General features: G+C 40.8%; 1 protein-coding gene across 2 annotated transcripts in view; it reads left to right on the forward strand.

The window, feature by feature from the left end:
* Positions 1-5,324: 5,324 nt before the first annotated feature.
* The window catches only part of NRP1 (neuropilin 1), a 134,127-nt gene continuing 112,889 nt past the window's right edge, over positions 5,325-26,562 (forward strand). For both annotated transcript variants that reach the window (XM_019741705.2, XM_019741706.2), the window contains exons 1-3: positions 5,325-5,579; positions 5,926-6,442; positions 9,836-10,010. In XM_019741705.2, the coding sequence (XP_019597264.2) occupies positions 6,364-6,442; positions 9,836-10,010 (254 nt within the window). In that variant the 5' untranslated portion in view covers positions 5,325-5,579; positions 5,926-6,363. The remainder of the gene's footprint in view (positions 5,580-5,925; positions 6,443-9,835; positions 10,011-26,562) is intronic.

Genomic DNA, 26,562 nt, shown 5'->3' on the forward strand with positions numbered 1-26,562 from the left:
AAAACTAAAGAAACGTGTTGGTTGTATTTCACATGAATTATCCAAATAAACCAGTCTGTGGATGTCTGGTGTAAGGTGTAAATGAACTTTTAAAATTCTTCTTTGGCCATCTCTAGGAGGATAGAAAATAAAGAAGAGAATAGTTAAGGGGCAAGACATTACCACAAAGAGTCAGTTGGAGTAACACTTTCCTGTACATCAACAGACACATTCATTAATTTGTTGTAAATAATGGTTGGGGGGGGGAATCCCCCTTTTTGAAGCATTTATTGAGCACCGATTTTGAGTCACTAAAACTGAAATGATGTCATTAATAGTCTATTACGACTTCAGTAGGAGTTAAGCAGACTTTTGTGAGTTTCATGAAAGACTAGCCAATTTTTCTAGGAAAATGTGTTCCTAGTCCAAATTTTTAACCTACGAAATTATCAAAATGACAACAATAACAACAGCAGCTTCTGTGGTCAGCCTGGTCTTCACTCCAATTTGATTCCTCTCTGTAGACTTTTCGTAACTCTCCCTCTCCCCTTAGTCTATGAGACAGAAGAAAATGCAAGACAGTAGAGAGAAACTACCCCCACCAGAATGACAAACCTACTTGCCATTAGACCCATCAGCTCCTCTTTTCCCAGAGTTATAACAGAGGAGCTGTCCTTCTTTCAATCTAGGGTAAATCAGTTCTTCTGGGCTATGGATTAAAGCCCCTCCTGCTTTCTGTGCTTTATTTTCAACATCTCCACCAATACTAGCTTCTACCCATCAGCATTTAAGAATGTTCAAAAGTACCTCATCTGAAAAGCAAACAAAAAAGTAAAACATCAACCGCCCTCCACACCTCTTCCTTCCAGAGCTGTCTCCTCTCCTTCAGTAGAAATGTTGAGAGAGAATTATCTTTGCTCATTGTTCCTACTTTCTTACCTTCCATTCATTCCCTAGCCCACTTCTGTCTGGCCTCTAGCCCTGTCCCTCCATTTACACCACTGAAATGGCTCTTGTTAAAAACACCTCTCAGTAACTATCATGTCATTATGTCCAGTTGCATTTTAGTCCTCAACCGACTAACACTCTCAAGGGTATTCAACTCCTTTGTCTAGCACTTCTTTTTGGAAATCTCCCTTCTACTTGACTTTTAAGACAGTATACTCTCCTGGTTTTCCTCTTACCTCTTCAGCTGCTCATTCTCAAGGTCTTTTGTTGTCTTATCCTGACAATCCAGCCTTTAAATGTTTCTCAGTTTTCTGTCTCAGCCTCCTTTTCCAATTCCCTCAGCAATTTCATCGATTCCTTCCACTTCAATTATAATATTATTACAATTACTATATTATTACATTATATCACTACATAGCAGTGACTCACACATTTATATCTCCAGTCCAAACAACTCCTCTGTATTCCTAATTCATTTGTCTCAAAGAGACTGAAAACCTAGACCAGATGAAACTCATGGTCCTCCTTTCACACTTGTCTTCTAGTGTTCCTTGCCTATCCAAAGGCTATCACCACCACCCATCCAGTTATGGAAGCTAGAATCTCAAGGGTAGTCCTTGACAACACCCTCTCCTTTACTGGTATATCCATCCCATCATCTGTCCTGTCAATTATATCTTCTAAATACATCAGGAATACATTTTTTCCAATTTCCACTGCTATGATCCTGTTCACTCTCTTATTTAGATTCCACTATAGGTACTTCCTAACTGGTCTTTTCACTTCTTCCCCTGCTCCACCCATAACCCATTTTCCATGTAGCAGCCAGAGTCATCTAACAAAAATACAAAATAAAATTAAATTGTGGTAGGATAAATTCAGCAATTCTTACCTGTGTTTTTGGTCTTTATTTTATATTTTTAAAATTCTTTTTGCTGATTATTTCAAAATTCCTTAAAATTTTCATTCTCTATTTAAGACTATAATTAAGTTTTAAGAGAGCCACTTCCCTATTTGATTGCTCAAATTATATTTTATAGATTGTCCTACTTAAAAATAGTCCTTTTGAAATGTTGAATAGGTTCTCTCTAGTGATGTTTTATTGGTTTGATGAATGTTTCTATTGGTTATTACTATTTTTTCAGTAAGTGATTCAATGAAGACAGAATAATCTAAGATTATTGTTTAGGGCAAATAATATACAGTTTTCAAACTCTATCCCTAACCTCTAACACCAAAAATTGTTTTGAATCCATTAATATGATTCAAATTTTAGCATTGTATTCCTGCAACTTGTTATTGCACATATTATATTACAAGAATTTTGCATTGTAACTTTGTTTTTAAACTTTAGATGGTAGTCTTTTCTCCATTATTTGAAGAATTTTCAAGGTAACTTTGAAAAGGCCAAAAATGACGGATCAGAAAGTAAAGGTTCATGTGTTTATTTTCTTTCTCTGCTAATCCAAATTAAGGAGGTAATCATAAGTATGGTCCAAAAGATACCTCTTGAGTGATAGAGTCATTTGATGGAAGGGCATTTATAATAAAAATATTTTAAATAACAGTTCATTTAAATTCCAATTTTAAATCCTTTCCCAGTTTCACTTGTTCCACTCTTACATTTCAAATGTAGGTTAGCTCTTACTAAAAATATTTTTTTTTGCTTTTCTGAAATATGAGCTTTAAAAAACTTGACTAGACTTGATAGAGTTTTGAAATACCAACCTGAATCTCCATATTACAACAACCTGAAGTACTTTGAGGAAGTTAGTGGTTCAAATGGCCTTGTGGGAGCAATGTTTATCTCATCTTATTTTTGACAAATTGATGAGAGGTTGAACCAAACATTTACCACCAGGTCTATTCTTAACGATGAACCACTGTTCAGGCCATGCTTTCTAGAGGTGGAAGCCAAGTGCCTTATTCCTGCAGCAGCCCCTGCATGGGGGGGGGGGGGGGTCCATGTGGTCGAGTACTGCCCACCCAGGGCTTTTGACCATAGTTCTGGGAGTGTGGGCCATGAATCTTCCCTTCAGTGGAACTGGGTCCTATCTAGTCTGGGGATTTGTTATGTCAGGAAGAGTGATGTGTTCCTGAGACTAAAATAAAATTAACCCAGGAACACTGACAAATTTTTCCTCTATCACTTATTCTCCTATAAAGGTCAGTCTGTCTCTCTTCTGGAGAATTGCAAAAATATAAAACTGACCCTTTTCAGCACTTAGTGGAATCCAAAAGCAGAGGAAAGAGGTTCTCAGGAAGGACAATTTACTCTGTATCAACCCACTAGCTGGCAATTGTCATCAGTGCCATGGTGCTCCATTACCCAGTGCTGTGTGGAACCTAAGGAGTCTAGAAAGGCCATCAGCTAAGACCAGAAAAATCTGAGGCAGAACTTAAATACGATATCCCCACACACACAAACCTCAGAGAGCATAGTGCATGTTTTATTAGTTGGTTGGAGAAAGCCTGGCAAAAGTGTTCAGCTGGTGATCAAGAAAGGAGACAGGCATTTTCTGCGCTGGGACCCACTGGAGTATCCCTTCCCGGGCACAGGCTGGCCTTCCCAGGTAGCCTGAGGGGCGAGGTTGTGGAGTGGGGGCAGTCCCTCTCTGAGTGCATGAGCTCATGGCTTTATTTGTTAGCCGGGTGGGTCCAGGCTGGGAAATGCACACTCAGCAGGGAAAGGGGAAGAGAGATTGGCAGCAGTTTTCTAAAAACAACACAGCTCAAGTCTCCCGCGTGTGCCCCCTCGCTCACCCTGCCGAGGCATAGACGGGTCAAACCCGGCTCCTGTAGCAAGCAGGCCTCCCAGTTCCCACTCGGAAGAAAAGGTTATCTGTGATGCTGGGACACTCCGGCCCCTGCACCCACCCGGTTTCCTTGCTCTGTTAACCTGCCAGTTTCTGAGAGGCGCCTCTCGCTCCGAGCTTTGGACTGAGGTCGCTGAAAGTCACCACAAATCTGATGAAGCCGCTCGCCAGACGCAGCTCGGGACTGGGACTGGCGGGGGTGCGCCCGGGACGGAGAGGTCAGCCGGGAGGAGGCGATGCGCGGGTCGGAGCCCAACACCAGGGTTCCCTCCACCGCATTTGCTCCCTCACTCCCCGCCGCGCTGGGTGCGGCTGGCTCCCCTACCTTAACTCCTGCCCGCCCGCTGAAGCTGGGGTTGCAGGGCTTCCCACCGCCCCGCCACCGCTCCTTCTGCTCCACCGAGGCATTGGACTCCCAGCCTCCTAGTGCCACGTCCTTACCCCGCTCCTCCCAGGGGTCCCGGAGCCGAGAAGGAAGAACCCCGTGCGGGAAAGGAGGCGCTAGCGGGCAAGGCGGGCTCAAGGCGCCCAGGGGGCTGGGTCTCCAGCTTGGAGGCGGGGGCTCCCAGGAGCTGCCGGGCGGGTGGGAAAGCCTGACCTGGAGAGAAAGAGAGGTGACTGCGGCCGCCGCGGGTACACCTCCGTGCGCTGGGCTAGCCTGCACCTCTGGGGACTCGCGTTACCGCGCCCAGCCGGGCCGGCGAGCGCCGGGTCTCTGCCAGCGGCCAGCGTGCCAAGGGCTCCCTTTCTCCTGTCCCGCCCCTAGTTCTTCCGCCAAAACCTTTGACCAGTGTCTCCTTGCCAACATTCCTAAATCTCCTTTGCCAGCTCTTTGAGCCAGGTAGGAATAAGGCTCTGTTTCGGGTGTGTACCTAAATGCCAATCCCCAGAAGATGTCGTGACCTTATCACCTTCCCCACGAACTCCTTCGGAGGAGGTTCGCGGGCATTTACCCCTGTCAAGGGCTTAATCGGTGAACGAAACCTGTTTGTTCCCTGATATATCCTTGCTATCTTTAACCGCAGGAGCTTTCTGCTGCAGTTCTGGGAAAGCCTCAGGAAGGGAACTGGGGGGCATCCCGCCCACCAGAGAGGACGCGCCGCCCTGGGAGGTAGGAGTGGGCGGGAGCTAAAGGGACGTCGGTGACAATGGCCTGCGGCCCGGAGGGGGCACCGTGAGGGCCCTGCCAAAAGCACATCTCTTTCTTCCGCTGCCACTGCGCCACCTCCCTTGGGATGCACAGAAACCGGGGCCACTGGACCCTCATTTCCATACCCTTATCACCTGGGATCCGAGACATGGGTTGGGTGGGGTCGGACGACGGCTGCCTCCCCACACACACACACACACATACACACAGCTGGCAGTCGCATCACCTCCCACCCTCCGGCGTTTCCTCTGCCCCAGAGGAGAGGACACCAACCCCGCGGCGTGAGGCGGCTACCTGGGCACCATGAGCGCTCAATCGCGCTCCCTGTCACGGGGAAGGGAGGCGGTGATCTGACTGGGCTTGACGTGGCAGCGACACTGCCCACCCTTGCCCAGCTCTGGGGTGCGTATCCCGCTCCAGCCTCGCTCTCCGCCCTGTCCCTGCAGTCCTGGCCCGGGGCATCCAGGGGAGCCCCGCGGCTCCCTGCTACAGGTCTCCGGCCGGCACCGCGGGGAATGGCAGGGGCTGACTCTGAGCTCCTAGCCCCGCGGACTCTGGCGGGGGGTTCAGAGCTGTGAGAAGCAGCCGCCACCTCCCGGGCGCTTAGTGCTCCTGGCGGCTGGATCCCGGAGATCCTCTGCGAGCTGCCTGCTGTCCCTACTGGGGTCCCGAGTGAGCACGCGGAGGTAGGAGAGCCCAACACTGTCGCTGGCCCCCACCTCGACTCCCTCTCTCCAAGCACACATGCCCAGGGCGCAGCCCCCAGCGTCTCCCTCCTGTAGAGATCCCTGCAGGGCCTCTGGTAGAGACGGACAGACGGATGGGAAAGCACACCCAGGGAAACTTGTTCCTCCCCGTCTCCTGTCAGACACTGACTGGCGAGCCAGTGCGGGGAGAGGGGCGGGAGGAAGGGAGGGAATGGCTCCAGGAGGGGAGGGGGAAGACGGGAGGTGGGGGAGGCGGGGGTGCAGTTGGTGAAACTCCTCTGCCTCCCGCTCATCTTCTCATTGCTTGCTCCTCTCCTTCGCGCAGACACCCCGGACCTCCCCTGGGCGCCAGCTCCTCGGCTCCAACCGGCCCAGAGACAAGCCGGATTATTTTTTCTTTCTTTCTGGAAATTGGCTTGTGTGCTTCCTCCTCCCCCACGCAGCTTCCCCCCCACCCCGCGCGCTTTTTTTTTTTTTGAGACATGGCCCGGGCAGTGGCTCCTGGAAGAGGAACAAGTGTGGGAAAAGAGAGAGGAAACCGGAGCTAAATGACAGGATGCAAGTGACTTGAGACACAAAAAGAGAAGCCTTGCTCTCCGATCAAGGCATTGCCTCGCTGCTTTCCTTTCTCCAAGACCGACTGAGGATTTTACAGCTCTAGGCGGAGTTGGAGCGCTTCGGATTGTTTAGATTCCCCTCTTTGCTCTATTTACCCCGCACGTCGTCGTTCTCCCGAGTCTGCTGGGGATCCGGCGAAAGGAGAATGGAGAGGGGGCTGCAGCTCCTCTGCGCCGCGCTGGTCCTCGCCCTCGTCCTCGCCCTGGCCAGCGCTTTTCGCAACGGTAAGTGACAGGCAGAGGCGCGCGTGACAGCGCTGGTCCGGGGCTCCCTAGCTGCCGGACCCGGCCGGGGCGAGGCTTCCCGCCCAGCCACGATTCAGGCAGCGCTGCAGGGATGAAACCGGAATAGCCACCTCCCAGGCGAAGGAAACTTTTTATCCAGGCGGAGAAATAAAGAAATAAGACCAGTCGGTTTGGGGCAGGAAGATTTCAAGTCCTCCGGCTCCCTCCTGAAGTTGGTGCTTTGGCTGTGGGGGTTTTCCCACCACTGTTACAAGGCAGCGCTGCCTACCTTCCCATATCAGCACACCAATTATCTTAATAATGTTTCCTCCCAAAGGCAATTAGAATGAGACTCCCTTTCAAAAATCTGATGGCTGTTGAAAGTTAATGAACGCTTTAGCGGGAGAACTTCCTGGTTCCCTTGCAGGTCCCCTAAACTGTTTCCTCTGGTGGGTGCCTGCAAGAGATAGTAGTTTGTTGGTTGATGGGACTCCCTCCTCAGCCTTTGTAAATCGTCCCTAATCTGTCTGAAGCATGAATGAAAGTTCATAGTGTCAATAAAGGAATCTGATATATACAGTGTAAGGCACGGGGATATCTGAAAATCCCTAACCTAGATGCAGCTTCCACTTAGCTTTACAAATCACCCACTGTTAAGTAAATGAAAGACTGTGCTGCATTATAAACAGTATACTGTAACCTAAATAATGTGTTTTAAAATGTGATCTGGTTGTAGGCATGTTTCATTTGCACTGTGAAGTAGGAGAAGGCAAGGGTATGAAATTATCTTTACAGTAAATCTTCAGCGATTATTAACTAATTATCAAATGTTTACTTTTGTCTGGCTTAGATTTCAATCAAAGTAATTAGAAGAAAAGACCATCCACTACTTACTGAGGTATATTGTTTTAATAAGAGACCACAAGTGGAGGGGGTTCAGACCAAGAGGAATTTAAATCACGTCTTTATGGTGGAAGTTAATCTATCTAATATGCTTTTTGGAGGTTTTTTGATTGAAGCAATAGCTTTCCACCCACGGCTACCAAGCAGTGTTCTAAAGGGCTTGGAAGCAAAACACACTCACAAATTTGTGAATATGAAGTTCAATTTATTAATGAACCTGAGTTGGTGGCATACTTCTATAATCTGGTAGGGAATGAAATAACATTCTCCTCCATTTGAAAGAGCCCAAGTGATTATATTTTAGAAATTACAGCAACTCACCCTCCCCAACTCCTGAGATTAATCAGTTGCAGGGGTGATCACAGAATGAATTTGAAACCTAATGCAAATAGATTTCAGACTTTAGGTTGTGAACTCCATATATATGTATATAAGTGTGTATGACCATATATATATATATATATATATATATATATATATATATATATATATCTTTTCTTAGTAGAAATTAGGGGAATGCTAAGAACCTGAGCTTGTCAGTGAGCTTGACTGGTTAAAGCCATGTTGCTGTGCTTGCAGTGACCACAGCCTCTGTAATTCAGCAGACCTCTTAAAGCCATGTCCACCTCCTCTGAGTACCAGAGTCTGCTAAATTAATTCATTAACCTTATTTAGGACTAATGGTTCAGAGTCATTAGAAATTGCTCTTTCTTAATCAACTGCTAGAGAGATTGAACAGAGCCAGAGAGTCTAGCAGTCCACATTATCTTATTACACTGTCACTTTCTCAGAAGTCACAGATTAAAGAGCTCTGGTGTGGTACCGAGTCTACCTAAATGTCTTCTGAAGTGACTCTGTCGAGTGACTAGAAGCAGTGCTGTTTTATTTCACTCCTCTAACAGATGCCAGACTCTGCCATGATGGTCGTACAGAGCTGGCGGGGACTTAACGTAATGGGGTCACTTTCCAAGTTCTCTGCACGTTTAAAATAATGCAAGAGCCTGAGTAGAATCACACAATAGAGTCCAATATGATCATTAGCTGAGGTTCTGAACTCCAGTTGCAACATCATTTCTTCTTGGCAAACGTAAGCTTTTAAAAGCCAAGGCAAAGGCAACCAGGATAAGGCTACTCCTGCTCTAAGAAACACAGTCAGAAACATCTAGTAACTGAGAAAAACAATGTAATTTATATTGTCTTCTTTTTAATTTATGGGAAATGATTTCTGTAATGCATGTAGCTTTATGCATTTTTGATGTGCACTTCATCTTTCATTTCCATTTGACCTGGTTTTCCTGTAATAAAATTCTGTAGATTTATAAATTCATGCTGAGAGCAAAGAATGCTATTCTCTTTCCACGGGGATTCTATTAGATGCAATATTAAAATCTATATATACCATTACTGAAAATTTGTGATTGATAGGCTTATATATTTCACTGCTTTCATACCTGTTCCTCTTACATAGTTTATGCACTGAATTTTTATTGCTCAAAATTAAGCAACAATAAATGTGGAAGCATTTCAGGCTGAGGCTCTCCAGTATGAAATCCATCATAGAAAGTGACAATGAGAATCTACACCAAACAGAAAGTGGCCCAGAGATTGGTTTATTTGGCTTTTCGTGAATCGCTTCAGCAATCGGATTTTTTGAAATGAAGGCTCAAAACTAGTTAGCTCACTTTTCCCAGCATGTGAGAATGGGGCTTACCAAATGTGATAACAGACCTGTGTGGTGGTTTATTTTGTGTGTCTGGTTATTTTTGTTTTTTGGTTTTTTTTCCAACATGCAGGTAATTAGAATTAATGCTGTGTGGCTATTTATTTTTCTTTCTGCCCAGTTGCTTTGATCTGGCCTCCAAGCCGGAGCAACTTTACTTGGAGCAGTAGAGTAGCATTATTTCTGCTTCACCAAATATACTTTGTTCTGTGTTGATCTGAATCTCAAGAGCAGAGATAACTCAAAATTACTCAGATTTATGGGCAGATAAAACAACAGTAAAGGTTTGTCTTGGAAGACAATCCCTGCTGATCAATGACACAGAGCAGGCTTATCATCAAAAGCTACACAAGGGGTCGAATGGCATCATTTAGTCACCTTCCACTTAGAACTTGCTACTTAATGCGATTACATTTCTTGGGGGATAATTAAGTCTAGCAGAAGCTCCCTGGGGACCATGTTAACATCCATTTAGGGAATTTAATGTTTTTAATCTTAGAAGACCTTTTTCTTGGGACAGAAGTTTGTGAGGGTTGGGGGTCAAGTCCTGTCAGATCTCAGTCGCCTTTCCTCCTGAGCCAACCTTCCTGGGATCAAACTGTTCCTTGGTGAGGTGTTGCTATCAGCTCCACTTGAAGGACCTGAAGGGGCCTCCCGGAGTTCCCCATAAGAAGTTATGGAATGTTTAATAGCTGGTAATTTATATACAAAGTTAGAACACCTAACTGGTTGTCAGGGAAAGATCGAGTAAAATGTTATCTTTATTACAGATAAATGTGGCGATATTATAAAAATTGAAAGCCCGGGGTACCTTACATCTCCTGGTTATCCTCATTCTTATCACCCAAGTGAAAAATGTGAATGGCTGATTCAGGCTCCAGAGCCATACCAGAGAATTATGATCAACTTCAACCCTCACTTCGATTTGGAGGACAGAGACTGCAAGTAAGTGAGAATATATTTGAACAGGGCACCACAGCACCATCTAGTGGTCACGAACGTCTAAGGGGGACAGTCTGTGTGTACACTCTGGGTTATAAATGGATCCAGGAGTGATTCCAATCTAGGCCAGATCATATGTCAATGGTATGGAAATTAAATTATGTTAAGTGATTTCTGAGTTCCCTAAACTAGGGAGATTATATTTAAATGTGCAATCGCTCATATTCTTTTTCCTGTTAACACTTTTGCTTTTGGAACTCTTGTGTTAAGAAATGTATGGACGTGTTTCTGTTTTTTTCCTGGAAAGGGGAAGAACTAGAAACCCAAACTCTCATTAAATATGGCAAGTCACTAACGTATATTGCATGGACAGTTGGATATTTTGTAACAAATCTGTGGCACATTTTGTGATTTAAGAACTGTATCTTACTGAGTTTGACATGACAAAAGCAAATTGTCACTGATAAAAAATAGGAATAAATCGGGTGAGGGACTTTTTACAGTAGATTAATGATTGCAAGTCTCTTACGGAAAATGCTAAAAATAATTGTTGGCGCACATTGAATACAATGGGACTGAAATTTGAATCAATGTTTCATCCATCTGCTTTAGTTTTACTAACTACTTATATTGTTAAATTACTAAGCATTGTTAAGTTACTATGACAGATTTCATTATTATGAAAACATTCTCACTATAGAGACAGTCTAAATTATATTCCCTCACTTTGTGTGAAAGAACTCATGTGTAGCTTTCCACAGTATGGAAAGTATGTTTTAACGTTTCAGGCAGCAGTCCACGAAGAGCCAGATTTACTCTTTTCTGTGGACATCCCGCAGACCTGTCTGTGTTGTCCGCATCATCCCATTCTGCTATATTCTCCAGAGACTTGAACCCGAATATCAATCTTTAATGAAGTTTAGATAAATAGATAGTTTTAGTAGAATAATCTATTTAAATCTCAGTTCTAAATTGTATCTCAAGGACTGATATGTTTCGCAAATTTTAAAATGGGTCAGCTTGATATAATTGTATACAATGTATGTAGGTTACTACTTTGATTGGATATAAATATTATTATACAGGCACATTCATTATTAAAACTACTCTATCTGCAAACACATAATCCTTTTAGGGAAGAACAGAATAGTATGAAACTGTTCTCACCTGTAGGAAGTCCTCAACAACCTTTTGAGTTGGTGGGCTAAACTATTTTTTCATGGTCAGGGAAATGAGGTCATCCGGTTAATTCAACATTCTATTGGCTAGAGAATTAGCATACATCATATACTGTTGATCAATTTCCAAATAATCAGCATACATTACAGTGCAATAAAATTATGCCGATTCTAATTTAATTTTTATTCTGTGATTCAGAAATGCTTCAGGGCATTAAATTGATTTTTTAATCTTATGTTAAAGTTGTCATTACTAGAGTGTTACAGTGACTGCTAGAAAACAGGGAGTTCATTGTGGTGGTTTTTGTGTGTGTGTGTGTGTGTGTGTGTGTGTGTGTGTTTTGCCAATATTCTGTATGGTGGTTTTTACAGTGTCAATCACCTAGACAACCTAGAGACATGCTCTCTATTTCATTTTATCTTATTTTACTTTTGCTTTTTGATAATATTTAAACTGCTGTAATATTTTTAAGAAACTCTAATAAACCATACTGAAGTAATAACATTATTCCTAAAAATAAGGTGTTATTAAATTTCAATAAACTTATGTTTACTAAATCCTGATCTGAAAATTATGACCATGTATATGTTTAATATAAAATAGCTAAAGAATTCAGAGTAGTTAGTAGTTATTTGCATTGGTACTCCAGTACATATTTAACAACTGGACCTTGGGAGGCGGTGGGTCAAGTCCTGATTTGTAATATTTGCCAATTTTTGCAGTGTACATGTTCCCTCCATGGCCAATTTCAAACTACACATGTGATGTCACTGTGCATAGACCTGCAAAGAGATGTGTACAGTTGGTTCTTGTGAGCTGGTGCATGCCAGCTCCAGCACACAACTGGAGTAGAAGTGTAAGAAACGGAAGCCAGTTGAATGAGTTAATACATGTGAAGTGCTTACAGCAGTGTCTGGCACACAGTAAGCCTTAAGTAATATTTGCCATGCCACGAGGTAAAGCAGAGTTTGGTGGGATTGGGGGAGCACCTTTTTAGTTTTCTTTTTTTTAAGATGATAAGCAAGCAGTTAATTACAATAGAAAGAGACAATTTTAGTGATGTTACCAAGGTATTCAAGAAACTGACATGGCCAAGAAGATTGTTTTTGTAATTACGATAGTGGGATTTTTTTTTTTTTCAATGTTGCAGAGTAAGGCGGTTTCTTAATTATATATAGTAAATGAGGGTTTGTTCTCTGTGAAGGTGTCATCTCCTGGCCAGTCTTAAAAGGCTGATATGTTTAGCCTAATGAAGTCAGTGAACATTATGGAATGGAAAGTATCTTTGTGCCATGTTTTGAAGTGTTGCTACCTGATCATTTTATCAATGAAAATTCCAAAAATGATACAGGAAGATCAACTTAAGACATCGCAGTCACTATCTTTTCAGATTGATTCATATGACTCCTGATCATTGTTGAAGGCTGTAGTTGAAATTCTGCAAATGTGGCATAATTCTTGCCTCCTTTTGTAAAGGCCATGAGAAGAATCCACAGCTTTAAAACTGACAGGGGATAGAATATCCTAGAAAAAATGGAAACCACCAGGAACTCTTAGAAGAACAAATTCATAAACTTCAAAAGTTTATGTTACATGTGTAAAACCATAGTTTTTGGGTTCTGGTTGTTGTTGTGTTGTTTGTAGTTTATGTTAGGCTACTTCCAAAATTGTATTCGAAATGATACGAAAGTAGTTATAATAAACCATATTCATAGAGCTTGTAAGCTTTTAGTTACCTTTTCGGTTAAGAACAAGCTATTGTCGTATTTGAGATGTTTAATAGCTTTCGCTTTCTCAGCTATGCAACATGTCTATGCTATATGTCCAAGCAGCAAGAAATACTTGTTGCACCAATGTCTTAAAGTTGCTGGTAGTGGATAATGAGGTAGTGGATATGAAACCTCCTTGAAATGTTAAAAGCTCCCTCAGAAGTTACCATTTTTACGGTATCTTTAAAAACTTAGTGATCGTTAGAACATTTGGAAATGTGAAACTAAGCATATGTCAAAGTAAATATATTGATTCAGTTATGGAATGATCCACATATAAATACACCCTGTAATTTTTTTGAAACTGTCAGTATTTGTATAGTCAACTTTCACCTTGTGAAAGCTCAAGAATTCGATTCCTTAGCACATTTGCTTATTGAGAAACATTCTTGAGACCCAAGTAAACAATTATTTTTCTGTAAGGTATAGGGATAGGTAAGTAATTACATAGATGAGTTCTGGTAGAAATAGAATTTTTACTTAAATTTTACTGTTTTATTTATAATTAAATAAAAAACTATTTCATAATTTTAACAATACAATCAGATGTATTTTATTTACTTATGTGATTTATTTATTACAACTTTTTATGTGACAAATACCAAGACTGACCCAGTACATGAGTAAACTACGGATTTAACCTTACAGAAAGTACTTATTGGGGGGTAGAGGGGATCTGTTTCCCTTAGAGAAAATGAATTTGTGAAAGTTGTGACTGATAGTTTTAAAATGCAACAATCTATGTTTGTGCCACCGCTGAGTCAGGTTTCATTACAAATAGGCATCAAAAACACAATATTATAACTCCCTGAATTATTTTATTGAACAAAGTGTGGTATTGATAAATCATTCGGTGGAGCAATAAGTAGAGCATCTGTCAGCAGGGCTAACATGGTGCTAGGATTTCTAGCTAGATATACTGCCTGGTTTTATTGTTATGTTGATATAAGAGGGGGGTGGGGCTAGAGAATGTTCTGAGAGGAGGCGAAGGTGTTAAGGAAATGGAAGAAATCATTTCTCTTTTTTTTTGCACCAGCAAAATCTTCCATGCTTGGGAAGTGTCAAAGTACAGTTAAAAGCAGAAAAAGAAAGTGACCTGCTCTTTCTGAGTGTTTCTCAGAAAGCAATGTTCATTGTACATTGTGAATGCTTTTCAGTGTTTGCATGGAGCTAGTTAGGCCTTATTCCAGTAAAGTTTTCTTCAGTGGTAAGGCAAACATCTTGAATCTCATAAAACTTTATATCTGCATAATAAACAAGAATGTCATTGATACAGTAGTTAGAATTTATGGAACTTTTCCGGTTTCCCAGCAATGCAACCTATCAGCATGATAATTTATAATGGTTTGTGACAAATACTGCTGAGCAAAGAGGTGTGTGGTTACATTCAGATCAGATGTCGTCATCTGGGGAGCAATAAAAATTTCACAGACATTGGGTTAAAAATATTTAGAAAATGAATGTGAAGCTCCAGAAAGAGAGTCTAAAAAGGTGGCAGTGTTGCAGGGAGAAAGCCCAGTAGTAGTCTTCTTACTGACGAATTCCTGACTTAGTACCTTGTTGTCAGTGCTGTGCTGTTTTGTAGGATTTCACCAAAACACAAAGCTATGATAGCATGGATGCTTTACTATCTAGAATTTAGATTCAGAATCTCTTTTTCATGTGACCAATAATAGGTGTCTTTTTCCTAATTCAATGCAATCAAAGGAAGATTTCACTCTTGTAAATTCATATGAAGTTTGGTTACAATAAAATTATAATTAAATAGAGATTAAGTTTGGGGATTTTGTTAAAATAAATCATGAATTGTTTCTTTAATGCTACTTTTAAAATTACCTAAGTTATTACAAACTTTGAAATATCACTCATTTCATTTATTTTAATAAACTATAAACTCACTGAATAAAAATTAATCTGCCCTTTCCTTCTCAAATCTGATTATTCCTAGAAATTTAATTATACAGTGATCAATTGTATATCGGCAATTTGGGGAATATAAGTTCCAGTTTTGGTTTCCTTAAGTAATATTTTCTGTTTTGCCTTTATTTGCTTCGCTCAACATGGACTTTTGCATTAATTTTGATTTTTCAGATTTTCATTAAAATATTATTTATCTTGACTAGTGAGTTCTTTGAATTTTTGTATCCAAGGCAAGTGCCTCATTCTAGTCCCGGTCTTGTATTTCAGAGCATCCCATAGACCAAAACAAAGACCTTGTTTTATGGAAAACAGTGGGTATTTTATGCTAAAATACTTCTCCATTTTCTGTATGAAATACAGAAGGATATGTACTTTTAATTAAAATATCATCTATATCTAGAAAAATACACAAAATAAGTGTAACGTTTGATAACATTTTATAACATGACTGCATCCATGTAACCAATCCACAGTAAATATACCCAGCTTCCTAGAAAGAAGCCCCTGTGTCCACTTTCAGTCACTAACCTTTGGCCTCAAGGGCAACTACTATCCTGACTTGTGTGATTCCATTTTTATAAATTTCAAAACCAAACAAAACTAAGCTATAAGTTTAGAATTCTCTATGTACTATCCTTTCACTATAGTGCAATTCATTGGAATGGAGATTTTTAAAAATGTGTACTGTTCCCTTTCTAATATAACAACAACAACAAAAAAACCCATAATCCTACTGAAACATTTTCTAATTTTTTTCAGTGACTACTATAGAAATATCTTGTATTTGTTGCATATACTATCGTTATGTAAAATAAACACAAAGTTTTTAGTCTGGAGCCTGCTTTATATGCAAGGCAAATTCTGAAAAACTCTTCCTTTGCTTTATAGTTCCTCATCTTTTCATTGCTGGTTTTGATCTCACATAACTTGCTAATATGGGCAATGTAAGCAGCACCACCACCAAGCTCAATTCAATTATAAAACTATTATTGAGCGGGTCAGAATGAACCCTTCTCAGAACAACCGCTGGCTGGTGTTGTTGCTACCACCTGCAGCATCCTTGGTTACTACTCAGGCAGATAATTATCTACTTTCTTCCTTTTGATTTCCCCCCCACTAACACTGATTTAATTTTAACAGAACCCCGTGTGTTTAATAAAATTAATTTTCTTTATTATTTCTTACTGTAAGCAATCACATTTGATCCTAATAAATTTTGAGTATTACAAGGTTGTTTGTGTGTTAGGTAGGCATTTCTGTAATTTGAAAGACACAACCTTTATGAGAAGCTAAAAGAGAAGGTTTAGTTGAAATCTTATCAGATTGAGTCAACATGTACATGGCATTTCCAGATTTCACTTTGGGGAGCAGGCACTTAAAAATTGATCCAACTGAGACATATGCCTTCAGCCAGCTTGCGTATTCGCAGCTCCTTTCTTTCCAGCTTAAAGCTTGATACTTGCACGCATGCTGACATACTTGGGCAGAAGCACACACACAAACACATATGCATGTGTGTGTGTTCTTGTAAAGGAGGCTACAAAATAAACTTAACTAATTGCCGTTGTAGAATTCATCAAGAATGATCATTAAGCCTGAAGAACAAGAGACAAGATTAGTGTTCAGATCAGGTTCCAAATGCCTCATAATTGGGTGTTTGTAATCAATCCTGATTGAAGGAGTCAGTGACTTGGCAGAACATAGCACCTCAAAAGAAGATTTTTCCTGCTATTCTCTGATTGATTGAACTGTGTCTTGGTCCGTTAGGGATGGCATGAGGTCAATATAACTCTCAGACTGGTTGTGAAGCAAGCCAAATACACGCTGTATTATGGTTGAAATCATTTAGTCTTTACAGAGAGCTTAGTTAGGAAGTGAACTGCATTCATTCAGAACTCTACTAAATTCTACAGAAGAGCAGAGAGAGAGAAAAAAAAAAATTTTGGCTTCTGTCCACTCAATTGCTTTGTAGCGTGATTTTTCTCCTCATCAAACTCAGGTCTATGTTAACATATCTTGTGTCTTATTTGGTCAACATGTTTTTTTCTCCTTTAATTTAAATAATCAATAGAATGTTCAGAAAGGAATGATCGTGGCTGGTTCTTAAAGTCAGGTCCGCACTATTTCTCCACCACGGCACTCGCTAAGCACTCTGTACACATGATCTCACTCAATCTTCCTATCATCTCCATCTTACAGATGACAGCACTGAGGGTTAGAAAAGTTAAATCAACTGAGGCCAAATGCTCAGCTGCTCCACCAAATATCTTTCCTCCTTCGTGATTGAAGATGCTTGGGATGTGCCATTTGAATGAGAAAAGTCTGAGGAAATGTTGCCAACTTATTTTTTATTCAAGCAGCCATTTTCCTCCATCAAATACTTCACACAAAAGTTTAACTACACATCAACTAATTCTGAATAAGACTTAATTTTTAAACTCTTAGTTCCGATTAAGTAAGCACTGGTAAAAACTGTGCACAGAAAATTTCCAACTAATTGGTGATTTTCCATTCAGTCAAAACTTGCCTTCATTTAGGAATGATATCCTGGGGGGAAATATCTAAATTCTGGTCCCTTTGGTCACTGGAGTTTGAAAGCACAGAGTACAAACAAATACAATATTTATTTGAAGCCTGATAAGCAGGCAGCACAAGGGTTCGAGTTATACAATTGGTTCAAGGGACACCTGAGATACCAGCTGCATCCAGAGCTTCCTCACAGGCCCAGAAGTCAAAAGGCTGCCTTCTCTCCCAGGCACAGCTCGTTTTCATAATCTCAGGCAAATAGCAGGAAAATTTCACTCTCCCCCAGTTCCCCTGTTTGTAACATTTCCATACTTGTATTTGCCACTGATGACTCAGAAAGGGTTAAAGAGAGCGTTTAATCAGGCACTGGGTTCCTATGAGAAATAGAAGAGGTTTTGTGTTTTTTTCTTTTTTTTTTTTTTTGAGAAGAAACAGATGCTCCACAGTATTTTGTTTCTATCTGGTCAGATTCTTGTATAATCAGTCAGCAGGTTGGAGGTGACAGCTTGTTGCCTCTGTGATAGACTGGCATGTCACAGAGAGAGCGGCCAGTCCTGGGATGAAAGAAGATCTAAATGTGTCCTTATTCAAGTGCTTAAATTTCTCTAGAACAGGCAGAGGTGGCAAAGGCCAGTCAATATAGTCACGATTCCAACTCCTTGTGTGACTCTCCAACCAATGCATGTTTACTAGCAGGGCAAGCTATTGTGTAAGATATAAGCTGTAAGTGAAATAGCATGGAAAAAGATAAGATGTGGTCCAAGTCTTAATTCTAGATAACTTTAACAAAATTAAGAGTATTAAATTCCCAAATTTAAAGGAAAAAAGAACACACTTTTGACTCAAAGAAAATGAAGGACACAAAGCCCCACGAACTTGATAGCTCTGAGGTTGATTTTCTCTGATTTGGGATTATGTTATTTTTTAGATGCAGTAACACCTGGTTCAATCAGACCACTGTTTGACCTTTTATCTTTGTTCATACTTATCTGTCCATTTTCAGATAACTTGAGAAAGTGGGCATTTATTTGTTAAGAAATTTGGTCACAAAAAGATGATAACAGATATTAAAATATTAATTTCTGGATCAATCCACTCTTGAAAAAATGGCAGCCAATAAAAATGACAAATCTCCTTTAATTTGACAGTCTGACTCTATGTACACCTCTGTTCTACACCCATGTGTATAGTAAGGGATTGTCTCCCCGTTGCGAGGCAGCTTCCATGAAGGCAGAAACCACGTCTTGTATTTCTACCATCCACAATCCAACAGACTGCTTTTCAGATACTAAGCACTAGTTTAATTGAACTAAACAACTGACGGTTTTATTGAAATTGAAACCTGGTATATGAAGACTAGAAGAGGAAAAAATACAGTGTTTCCCTGAGTAGAGTCTATAGTTCACAGTAGGCAATCTGGAGAAGGTACCAGCGAGATTCAGTGAAAGAACAGTGAACAGGGCAATTTAGATAAATACTCAAGTGGGTGGTCAGTCTGAAAGTCCTTTCAGAAAGGACTTCTGGCAGCCTGGATATGGAGGTGAATCTGACCAGGTTTCCCAGTCCCCCACCCACCTGGTCAGACACATCAGAACTTGAATTCTGGAGCCTCTGATTCTCAGGAGCACAGGCAAGGGCCACAGTCATCTGGAGAGTGACAGAGCAATGAGAGCAGGCTCTTCCACACCCAGAGCCTGCCCCTCTTCCACTGCGTATGTTTGGAACATATTTCAGCCCAGGCTTTATTGAAGCCCAGCACCACCAAAACTTCTTCACTTTACAAGGGGTAGCCCATGATTTTATTTTCAATGAAGGTTGTTGACACTAGACAAAGGAAAGGGGCGTTTTTTGTTTTGTTTTGTTTTGCTTTGTTTTTTAGCACTAATTAGAATTTTCCTTTTTTTTTTTTTCCCAAGGAAAAGGTCTTCCCTTATCCTTTATTACAGTGCCAATTTCTTTGTCCCTGGTTGGGGACACTATGGAGTAACTGTTAGGCTATATTGGTTCAATCCTTCAAGACACATCCTCATTTCCCTCTTTAGCTGTTCTAGCATCATACCTGATGTGTATGTGAGTTCATTAACGCGAGCTGGGGATTTCTGATTGTCAGGGGACTGTGTTAGCAGCTCCCTGTGAAAAAGTGGTCTGGTGAGAATTAGTGACGTGGGTTATAATTGCACCTCTGCCATTCATTCCCCTCTGTGAGACGGGACACAGGTTGTAGGGGCTGGGTTGCTGTCTATGAATGGCTTGATTATAGCATCGTTAATGCCGTAGTTTTGACAATGTTAACCAGGGCACCTGAGGAAGGTGCAACATCAGGGTCAAATGGAACAACATGACCTAGACACAGCTCTTATTCATCCTTTCCCTTCTCTTTCTGAAGAAAAAAATGCTTTCCTTCCTCTACCTATTTCAAAAACACAGTGTTGACGAGATAATGTAGGTGGAAGCGTCTTATGAATACAAGAGCAATATATTAAATAAAGCCTAGGTAGTACTATAACAGGAAGTGCATCCGCAGGTTTTGTTCCTTAAAATAAGTTCAGACAGTAAACAATAACGTCTGCATCCTTAGGAGGAGGCACGGATAAATATTTCAAAAGCACTGCACATATCCACAACAGAGATGGTATCTAATGCTTAGCACGTAGTCATCCAACAGGAATTTCTGAATGTCTTATAAGAAGTTGCCTGGTTACGTGTGTTATAATGGCAGTCTTCAAAAAACTCTAGATGGTGGAGTTTCTGGAAAATCTTGTGGAAGATACTATCTCAATGTCACAAACTTGATCATAGCATTGATGGCTTATAAAACTCACTATTTCCCCAAGTGGGCCTAAGGACTTCTAAATATATTCAGTCCATTCAGACTGTAAAACCAGCCCATACTTTATTTGAGGCAGAAGCCAATATTATAGTGGTTACTGCAGCTCAGATGTCAGGCTTTCCCAGTCAGTTAAACTAAATAGTGTCTTTTATATTCATGTTCAAGAAGTAGAAAACTACATGGATTTTGTAGTATGACTTCGTAGAGAAAATCAGCTGAGAAAAGAAATGCTTTTAAACTGATGGGCCACCTCAATCTCATCCCTTTCCTTCTGTCTCTCATTGCCCCAGGTCCTTTAACTTGATCGTCTTCTTCCCCCTTTCCTGGTGATGACACATTTCCCAGTAGTGAGGAGGTTCTCAGTGGCAGCCATGCAGAGCCTTTCCACAGGACGGCCCTTAGGAGAGTGGCAGAAAAGAGCTTACTATTTTAGTCCATTCTCCCCACCTCACCCTCATAATAGTTATATCTTCAGTTGTTCAAAAGTACTCTCAGCTCTGTTTTCATCTGAAATGACTACAGGTGTGTGTGGCTGGGAGCTCCCACAGAAGGGATGTGCTTTCCTTCTTGTGGGATCACTGTGGCCCTCCAAAGGTCAAATAGACTCTGCGGGACTTTCCCATTCATGAGTAAAAGAGATCCTCCTTGGACTTTGTTACCCTTCAAAAAGTTTCATCTCTTTGTCTTTCTCTTTTCTATTACTGCCAAGGGTATTGAAAATGGTGTCTACATTCCAGGTCTCCACTTTCTCACTAACCTCCTTTCAGCATAATTTCTGTCCCCTCCAGTGGTCTGAAACTGCTTGCTCGAATGTTATACTCCACTCTTATAATGTCTCAAACCATTGGCCTTTCTTGACCCTAACTTCTTTCATCTTTATACAAATTATACACAGTTGGCTACTCTATGCGCATCAGAGCTTTCTTCTTTCCCGCATCTCATGATCCCGTGCCATCTTGATTTCCTCTCCACATCTCTGACCACTTCTCTTTTTGGTTAGTTTCTCTTTCTCCTCCAACACTGAAACACAGACATTTGACAAGGATTTCCCTATGCCTCAAGTGTCTTCTCCCTAAATTGCCTTTTTGATCTTAGCCATTCAGCTCAGATAATATCCACAATTCGGTCCAACCCTAGATTTGACCTAAGCATTAGACTCAAACTTCTAAATTCTTTCTGGATGATGTTGACTGCCTGGATGATAAACCATTGCCACAAATGAAAAATCAAACTGTGTATATCCCCTTAAAATGACTTCTTTTCTGCCTTTTTTCTATTACTGATTCCTTGCTTTCCTATTTATTCAAACTTGAAACTCTGGATCATCTCCTGATTCCTTTTTTGTCCCCTAAATCTAGTCAGTTTATAGGCCTCTAAGTTACTTATCTATAATGTCCCTCATATCTGTCTTTCTGTTGTATTTCTACTGCTACTACTCAAATTCTGACACTTTGGAACCTATCCTCGGTGCAATTGCAATAGCCTCCTCAAGGATCTTTTGTCGTTTCTCTTCTCTGCTTAGAAACATTGAGAGTTCCCCATTTCCTCCTTGCTTCTTCCTGTGCTTCTCAGCCTTCCAAGCTGTAGCTCCCACCTGTTTCTCTGGCCTATCCCCTGGGGTTCCCCTATATATTTTAGCCAAAATGATCACCTTTAGTTCTTCAGACTCATCCCTGCTTGCCTACCCCATGCCTAGTTATGGGGTGTTTCCTCCACTAACCTCTGTCTCCCTAACAAAATGTTACACATCATTCTGCTTCCATCTGAAATGATGCTTCCTTCATAAAGCCATTCCTGAGATCCAACTCTGAATTTAATGTGGTCTCTCGTTCTCTGTCCTCTGATATCCCCAAGAACTGTGTTTATGCATCATTCATGTTTATTACAGTATTTGGCCTTATGTCATAATCATTAATATTCTGCTACTATTCGCCCAACTTATTCCTAAATTTCTCAAGAACAGAGAATGGTTATTGTTTCCTACCACTTGCATAGCCTATCACAGTGCTTGCAGTAGGTGCTTAATTAATATTTGCTGAATTGAACGACCGACTAACATTCAAGTCTTCTCCAGTGTGTTCATCTAGCACAGAAAGACCAAGTCAGCCTTTTAGGAAAAGCTCTAATTTAATTGGACTATAAAAATGCGCACTTACACTTCTCATTTACATGGTAAACCATTAATTTTCTTGGGAATGGAGTCAAACTTACATTTTTTTCCTCTCAAAACCTCTGTTTTCAAAAGCCTAGATTTCTACATGTGAGTAGCTTTAGCTAAAGCTCAGAAAATATGCAGAGATAGTGCTTCACTCAGGCTTTTCTTTCTGTTTCACAGTCATCGCCATAATCTGTTTTGGAGTTAGAGGCATAAAATATATTAACATTGTAGGTATATGTGTATGTCCTGATTGCTGAGCATTTTCTGACATCCACACAACTCTTGGGGTTTTGTGTCACAATTCTGTAAACTTTCTCTATTGTATATTCATATCTGGGCTCACATCCAAACCACCTTTACATAAATTTAATACACATAATTTAGAGCCTTTTTCCGTTCCAGCTGGCAACCCCAATAAATGCACATGTGAACTTCACAGCAGGCTTGTTGGGGAAGATGGATAAAGTGAACTTCTCCATTAGAGAAGTTAACACGGGGTGCATCCCCTGAAGAATGGTGTGAATATGTTAGTCCGTATCACCCAATAAATACCAGGCCCCCTGTCTTTGTGCAACTACATAAAGACAGTGGCCTGGAGAGGTGCTAGGTGAGCCAGCCCAGTGCCTCTGTGGTTGGGCATTTTCTGAAATGGACAATGAAGGGCTTCAGCTGCTCCCCTGGCTCACACCTTTGTCACCATAGAAGCATTTCCTAAGCGTGTCCTAAAGCTGTGTGTCACAGTAGGCTAGTGTCAAACCAAGAGGAAGAAGCAAAGAAGTAGCAGGTGCATGGCTACTCCTAAATAGCAAGTAATCCTGTCAGCACACAAAGTTTTTATATTTCTCACTACCCCCCAATGTCACTCCTTTACACAGAGTTCTCTGGGATATTTCTAAATGTTTCTGTTATCTATCTAGCCTAGAGACCCATAGCACTCCCTCACTCTCACATCTCTATAGTTTGTCTGAAACCAGAGACCAGAATGACTTACATGATAAAATCTTGCTTTTCTGGAGGGCAAAATATTAGCTGGGGCAGAGGTAGAAGTGCTACCTGATCATACCCTCATACCCTTGACTTCTATTAATACTTTGTTCCAGGCCTGTGTAGACTATGTTCAAGTTCCCTCAGGAGACTTGCTTAGTTAATGGCGTGGCCCTCGTGTGTGATGCCTACAGGAACCCACCACGATCCTAAGTTCTAGAAGTGACTCTGTTTCTAAGTAGCGGAGGATGCAAGATTTTAATGTCTCTGGACCTTCATTTCCTTGTCTGTGAAATGAGAGGGGTGGGCTCTGCACTTTAAACCCTTTTGCCTCTAAGGTAGCAGGATTCTATTTGTGCAGGGGAATCCTGCTGCCACAAGAGCAAATTCCAAAGATACCTTTTCTGACCATTTAGCCTGGCCCTGATCCCAGGGCCTCTCTCTGGCCTTTGACAAGATCCCAAAGCCCCCACCCACCCACCCACCTGGTCCACCAGCCCCTTGTTTTTCTTACCTCTTTCCTCCATCTAAGCTACTCCAGCTCAGCCCAGACTCTCCTGCCTTTTGCAACACAACCCCCTTCCCTCTTCCTACTCTTTTTTTCTCTGAGGCAGATATTTTTATGTCAGTTTTCCACCCTTAAATTGTATCAGACATTTTAGACTCTATTGTGGCAACATTTATTCTTTATTCTAAGGAGTTGTCCACTTTTTCACGTAGACCTTCATCTTGTCAATTGACAGATATGTTTTATTTAATTAGAAATTTAGAAGAACTGGGAATATAGTCCTCAGAAATACCTATTGTTCGGCTGTTGTTGAATATAACACTTGCAGGCAGTGTAAATTCTATGTAGGAGTAAGTTGTTTGTTCTTGGAACCAGCCCAACCAAGTTCGAGGCATAATTTCATGGGCGTTTTAACCTAAACTCGATTTGATCACCAACATAGAGATAGTTTTTACCTTATCCTTTTGTTCAACATAGATTGTTAACATTAGATTGCAAAGTACAGAAATTACATTGGAAAAATACAAAGGAATGACAATAGCGATTTTGTTAATGAATCCTACCTCACTCTTTGCATCTCAAAGGCAGCGTAAGCTATGTAATAAGCTATGTATCTATTTGTAAAACAGTCTCAAATTAAGGAGCTTATTCAGATGCCATTGTAAAAATAATTTTCTGAAATTATGCTCTATCAACAGGAAATAAGATGGTACTTTGTTGTCGCCTGCTGAGGCCCATTATGAATATTCTATTTCAGAAGCAAATCACACTGTAAATACAATGTTCAAATTCATTTATTCCTACAATAGAATTTTTGCAAAGGTGCAATTTCATAATTTGCCTTAGCATTGATAGCACGTCATCATTTCCGAGCTCTTTATAACCACTGGTTAATTCACACATCCTTGGGAATTTGTTTATTTGTACCAGATCCATTTTTAAATGAAATGACCAAAATGTATAAAGATAAAGCAACTTGCCAAAGGCTAACCAGGGACAGAGATGTGATTAAAACTTGCTGTCCTTCTACAGATGCCCTTCCCTTCACACATCTGATTAGAAACTTCTGAATACTTTAAACATAGACGTGTTACCAGTAAAGATTAAAGAGCTCTATTAATGATTCTATTACAGGCAGGAAACTTGGTTTAAAAAAATAAATCTAAGTCATTCAAGATTCAAATGTAAACAGGACCTGAAATGAATGAACATGTTAATTGTACTTTTCTCCTGTTTGGTCCTCCTGAGCCATACTTTCATTAAAGAAAATGATCAACGGTGGGCTAACATCTAACGTTATTTAGCTACTTCCCAGCATTCACTGGAAAATGTCTAGTATTTCTAAACACAACAATAAAAGAAAGAACTTGAACTGTCACCCCCCTTTATTGTTGTCATTACATCTTTACTGGGATTGACCTTGAGTTTTAAACTATTCATGTTTCTTATCAACGTTGTTTTATATATAGATTACACAGGCCCTGAGATTAATGGTGAGCATCAAGTTCACCGTAAACATTCATCACAACATATACTTAGAAAACATATACATACAATATAATAAATTCAGAACTCACAAACTTGGAAGTTGGAGTAAGTTCAGGCATTTTTCCAAAACATTGTTTATTTGGACACCAAAATTCTTCCTCTGAACACCTCAACTTGCCTAATACCTCATTTATTTATTTAATAAGTATTTATTCTCCACCCAGAATGGGCCACTTACTGTTTAATGATAGAGCAGTAAACAAAACAGACATCATTCCCTGCCCTCATGATACTTATATTCTGGAAAGACAATGATAAACAAAAGAGATGTACTACATCTGGAGCTGATTTCGTGCTCTCTCTATGCACTTCCAGCTTGCCAGTTCTCATTACCTTCACCCGCAAGTTTCAAGGCAGGCCCACTTGCTTCAAACAACATGCACATAAAAAAAGTCTGGCTGAGGCAATTGTTGGCTAAGCATCAAGTTTGTTCCTGGTTGCTGATGCTCTCTGCTTATAACCTTCTGCTGGGGTTTCAGACCCTCTATGATTCAGCACTCAGCTAAGCTACTCTTATTTCCCAAGTTCACTCAATCTCTAGCCCTGTACTTGACCAGCGTCTGTCTATTCTCCATACCTGGTACTCACTGACCCGTTCTGACTCCAGGTCTTGCCTTCTTTGCCTTTTATTATAGGTCCTAGTCAATCCCTGTTTGCTCTTCTGCAGGCCCTAAGTGACAGACCTCAGTTAACAGTACACATGGACAGAGTGAATATGGGACTTGCAAAGCTTCCCACGATGGGTTGGGGTTGCTTTAAAGTATATGTTTGCCACAAGCCAGCTCTGCAGCGTTGCTGGAGGCATGGTCTCTGGGTGATTCATATATGGGAGTCTCTCAGTGGGAGACTAAGCACAGTCACCTATGACTTTTGGGGGTTGGTTTATAGTCCCAGAAGCCATTTTACTAGCTCTTCAAGTGACGCAAATTAAACAGAAAGGATAGACACAAACTGTAGGAAATTTTTTCTACCTCATATCCCTTGTGAGGGTATAAAAATAGTAACTCTTCAATAAAAATATTCATGACTAAATAAATGAGTAGAATGCTTTATCGTACCATTCTATCTTCATCTCTTCCCACTAAAGATCCTTTTATTCTGCCATTTTCTCTTAAAATTACATTTTATGTATT

Source organism: Rhinolophus sinicus, linkage group LG02 (assembly GCF_036562045.2).
Source record: "Rhinolophus sinicus isolate RSC01 linkage group LG02, ASM3656204v1, whole genome shotgun sequence".
Classification (NCBI taxonomy): domain Eukaryota; kingdom Metazoa; phylum Chordata; class Mammalia; order Chiroptera; family Rhinolophidae; genus Rhinolophus; species Rhinolophus sinicus.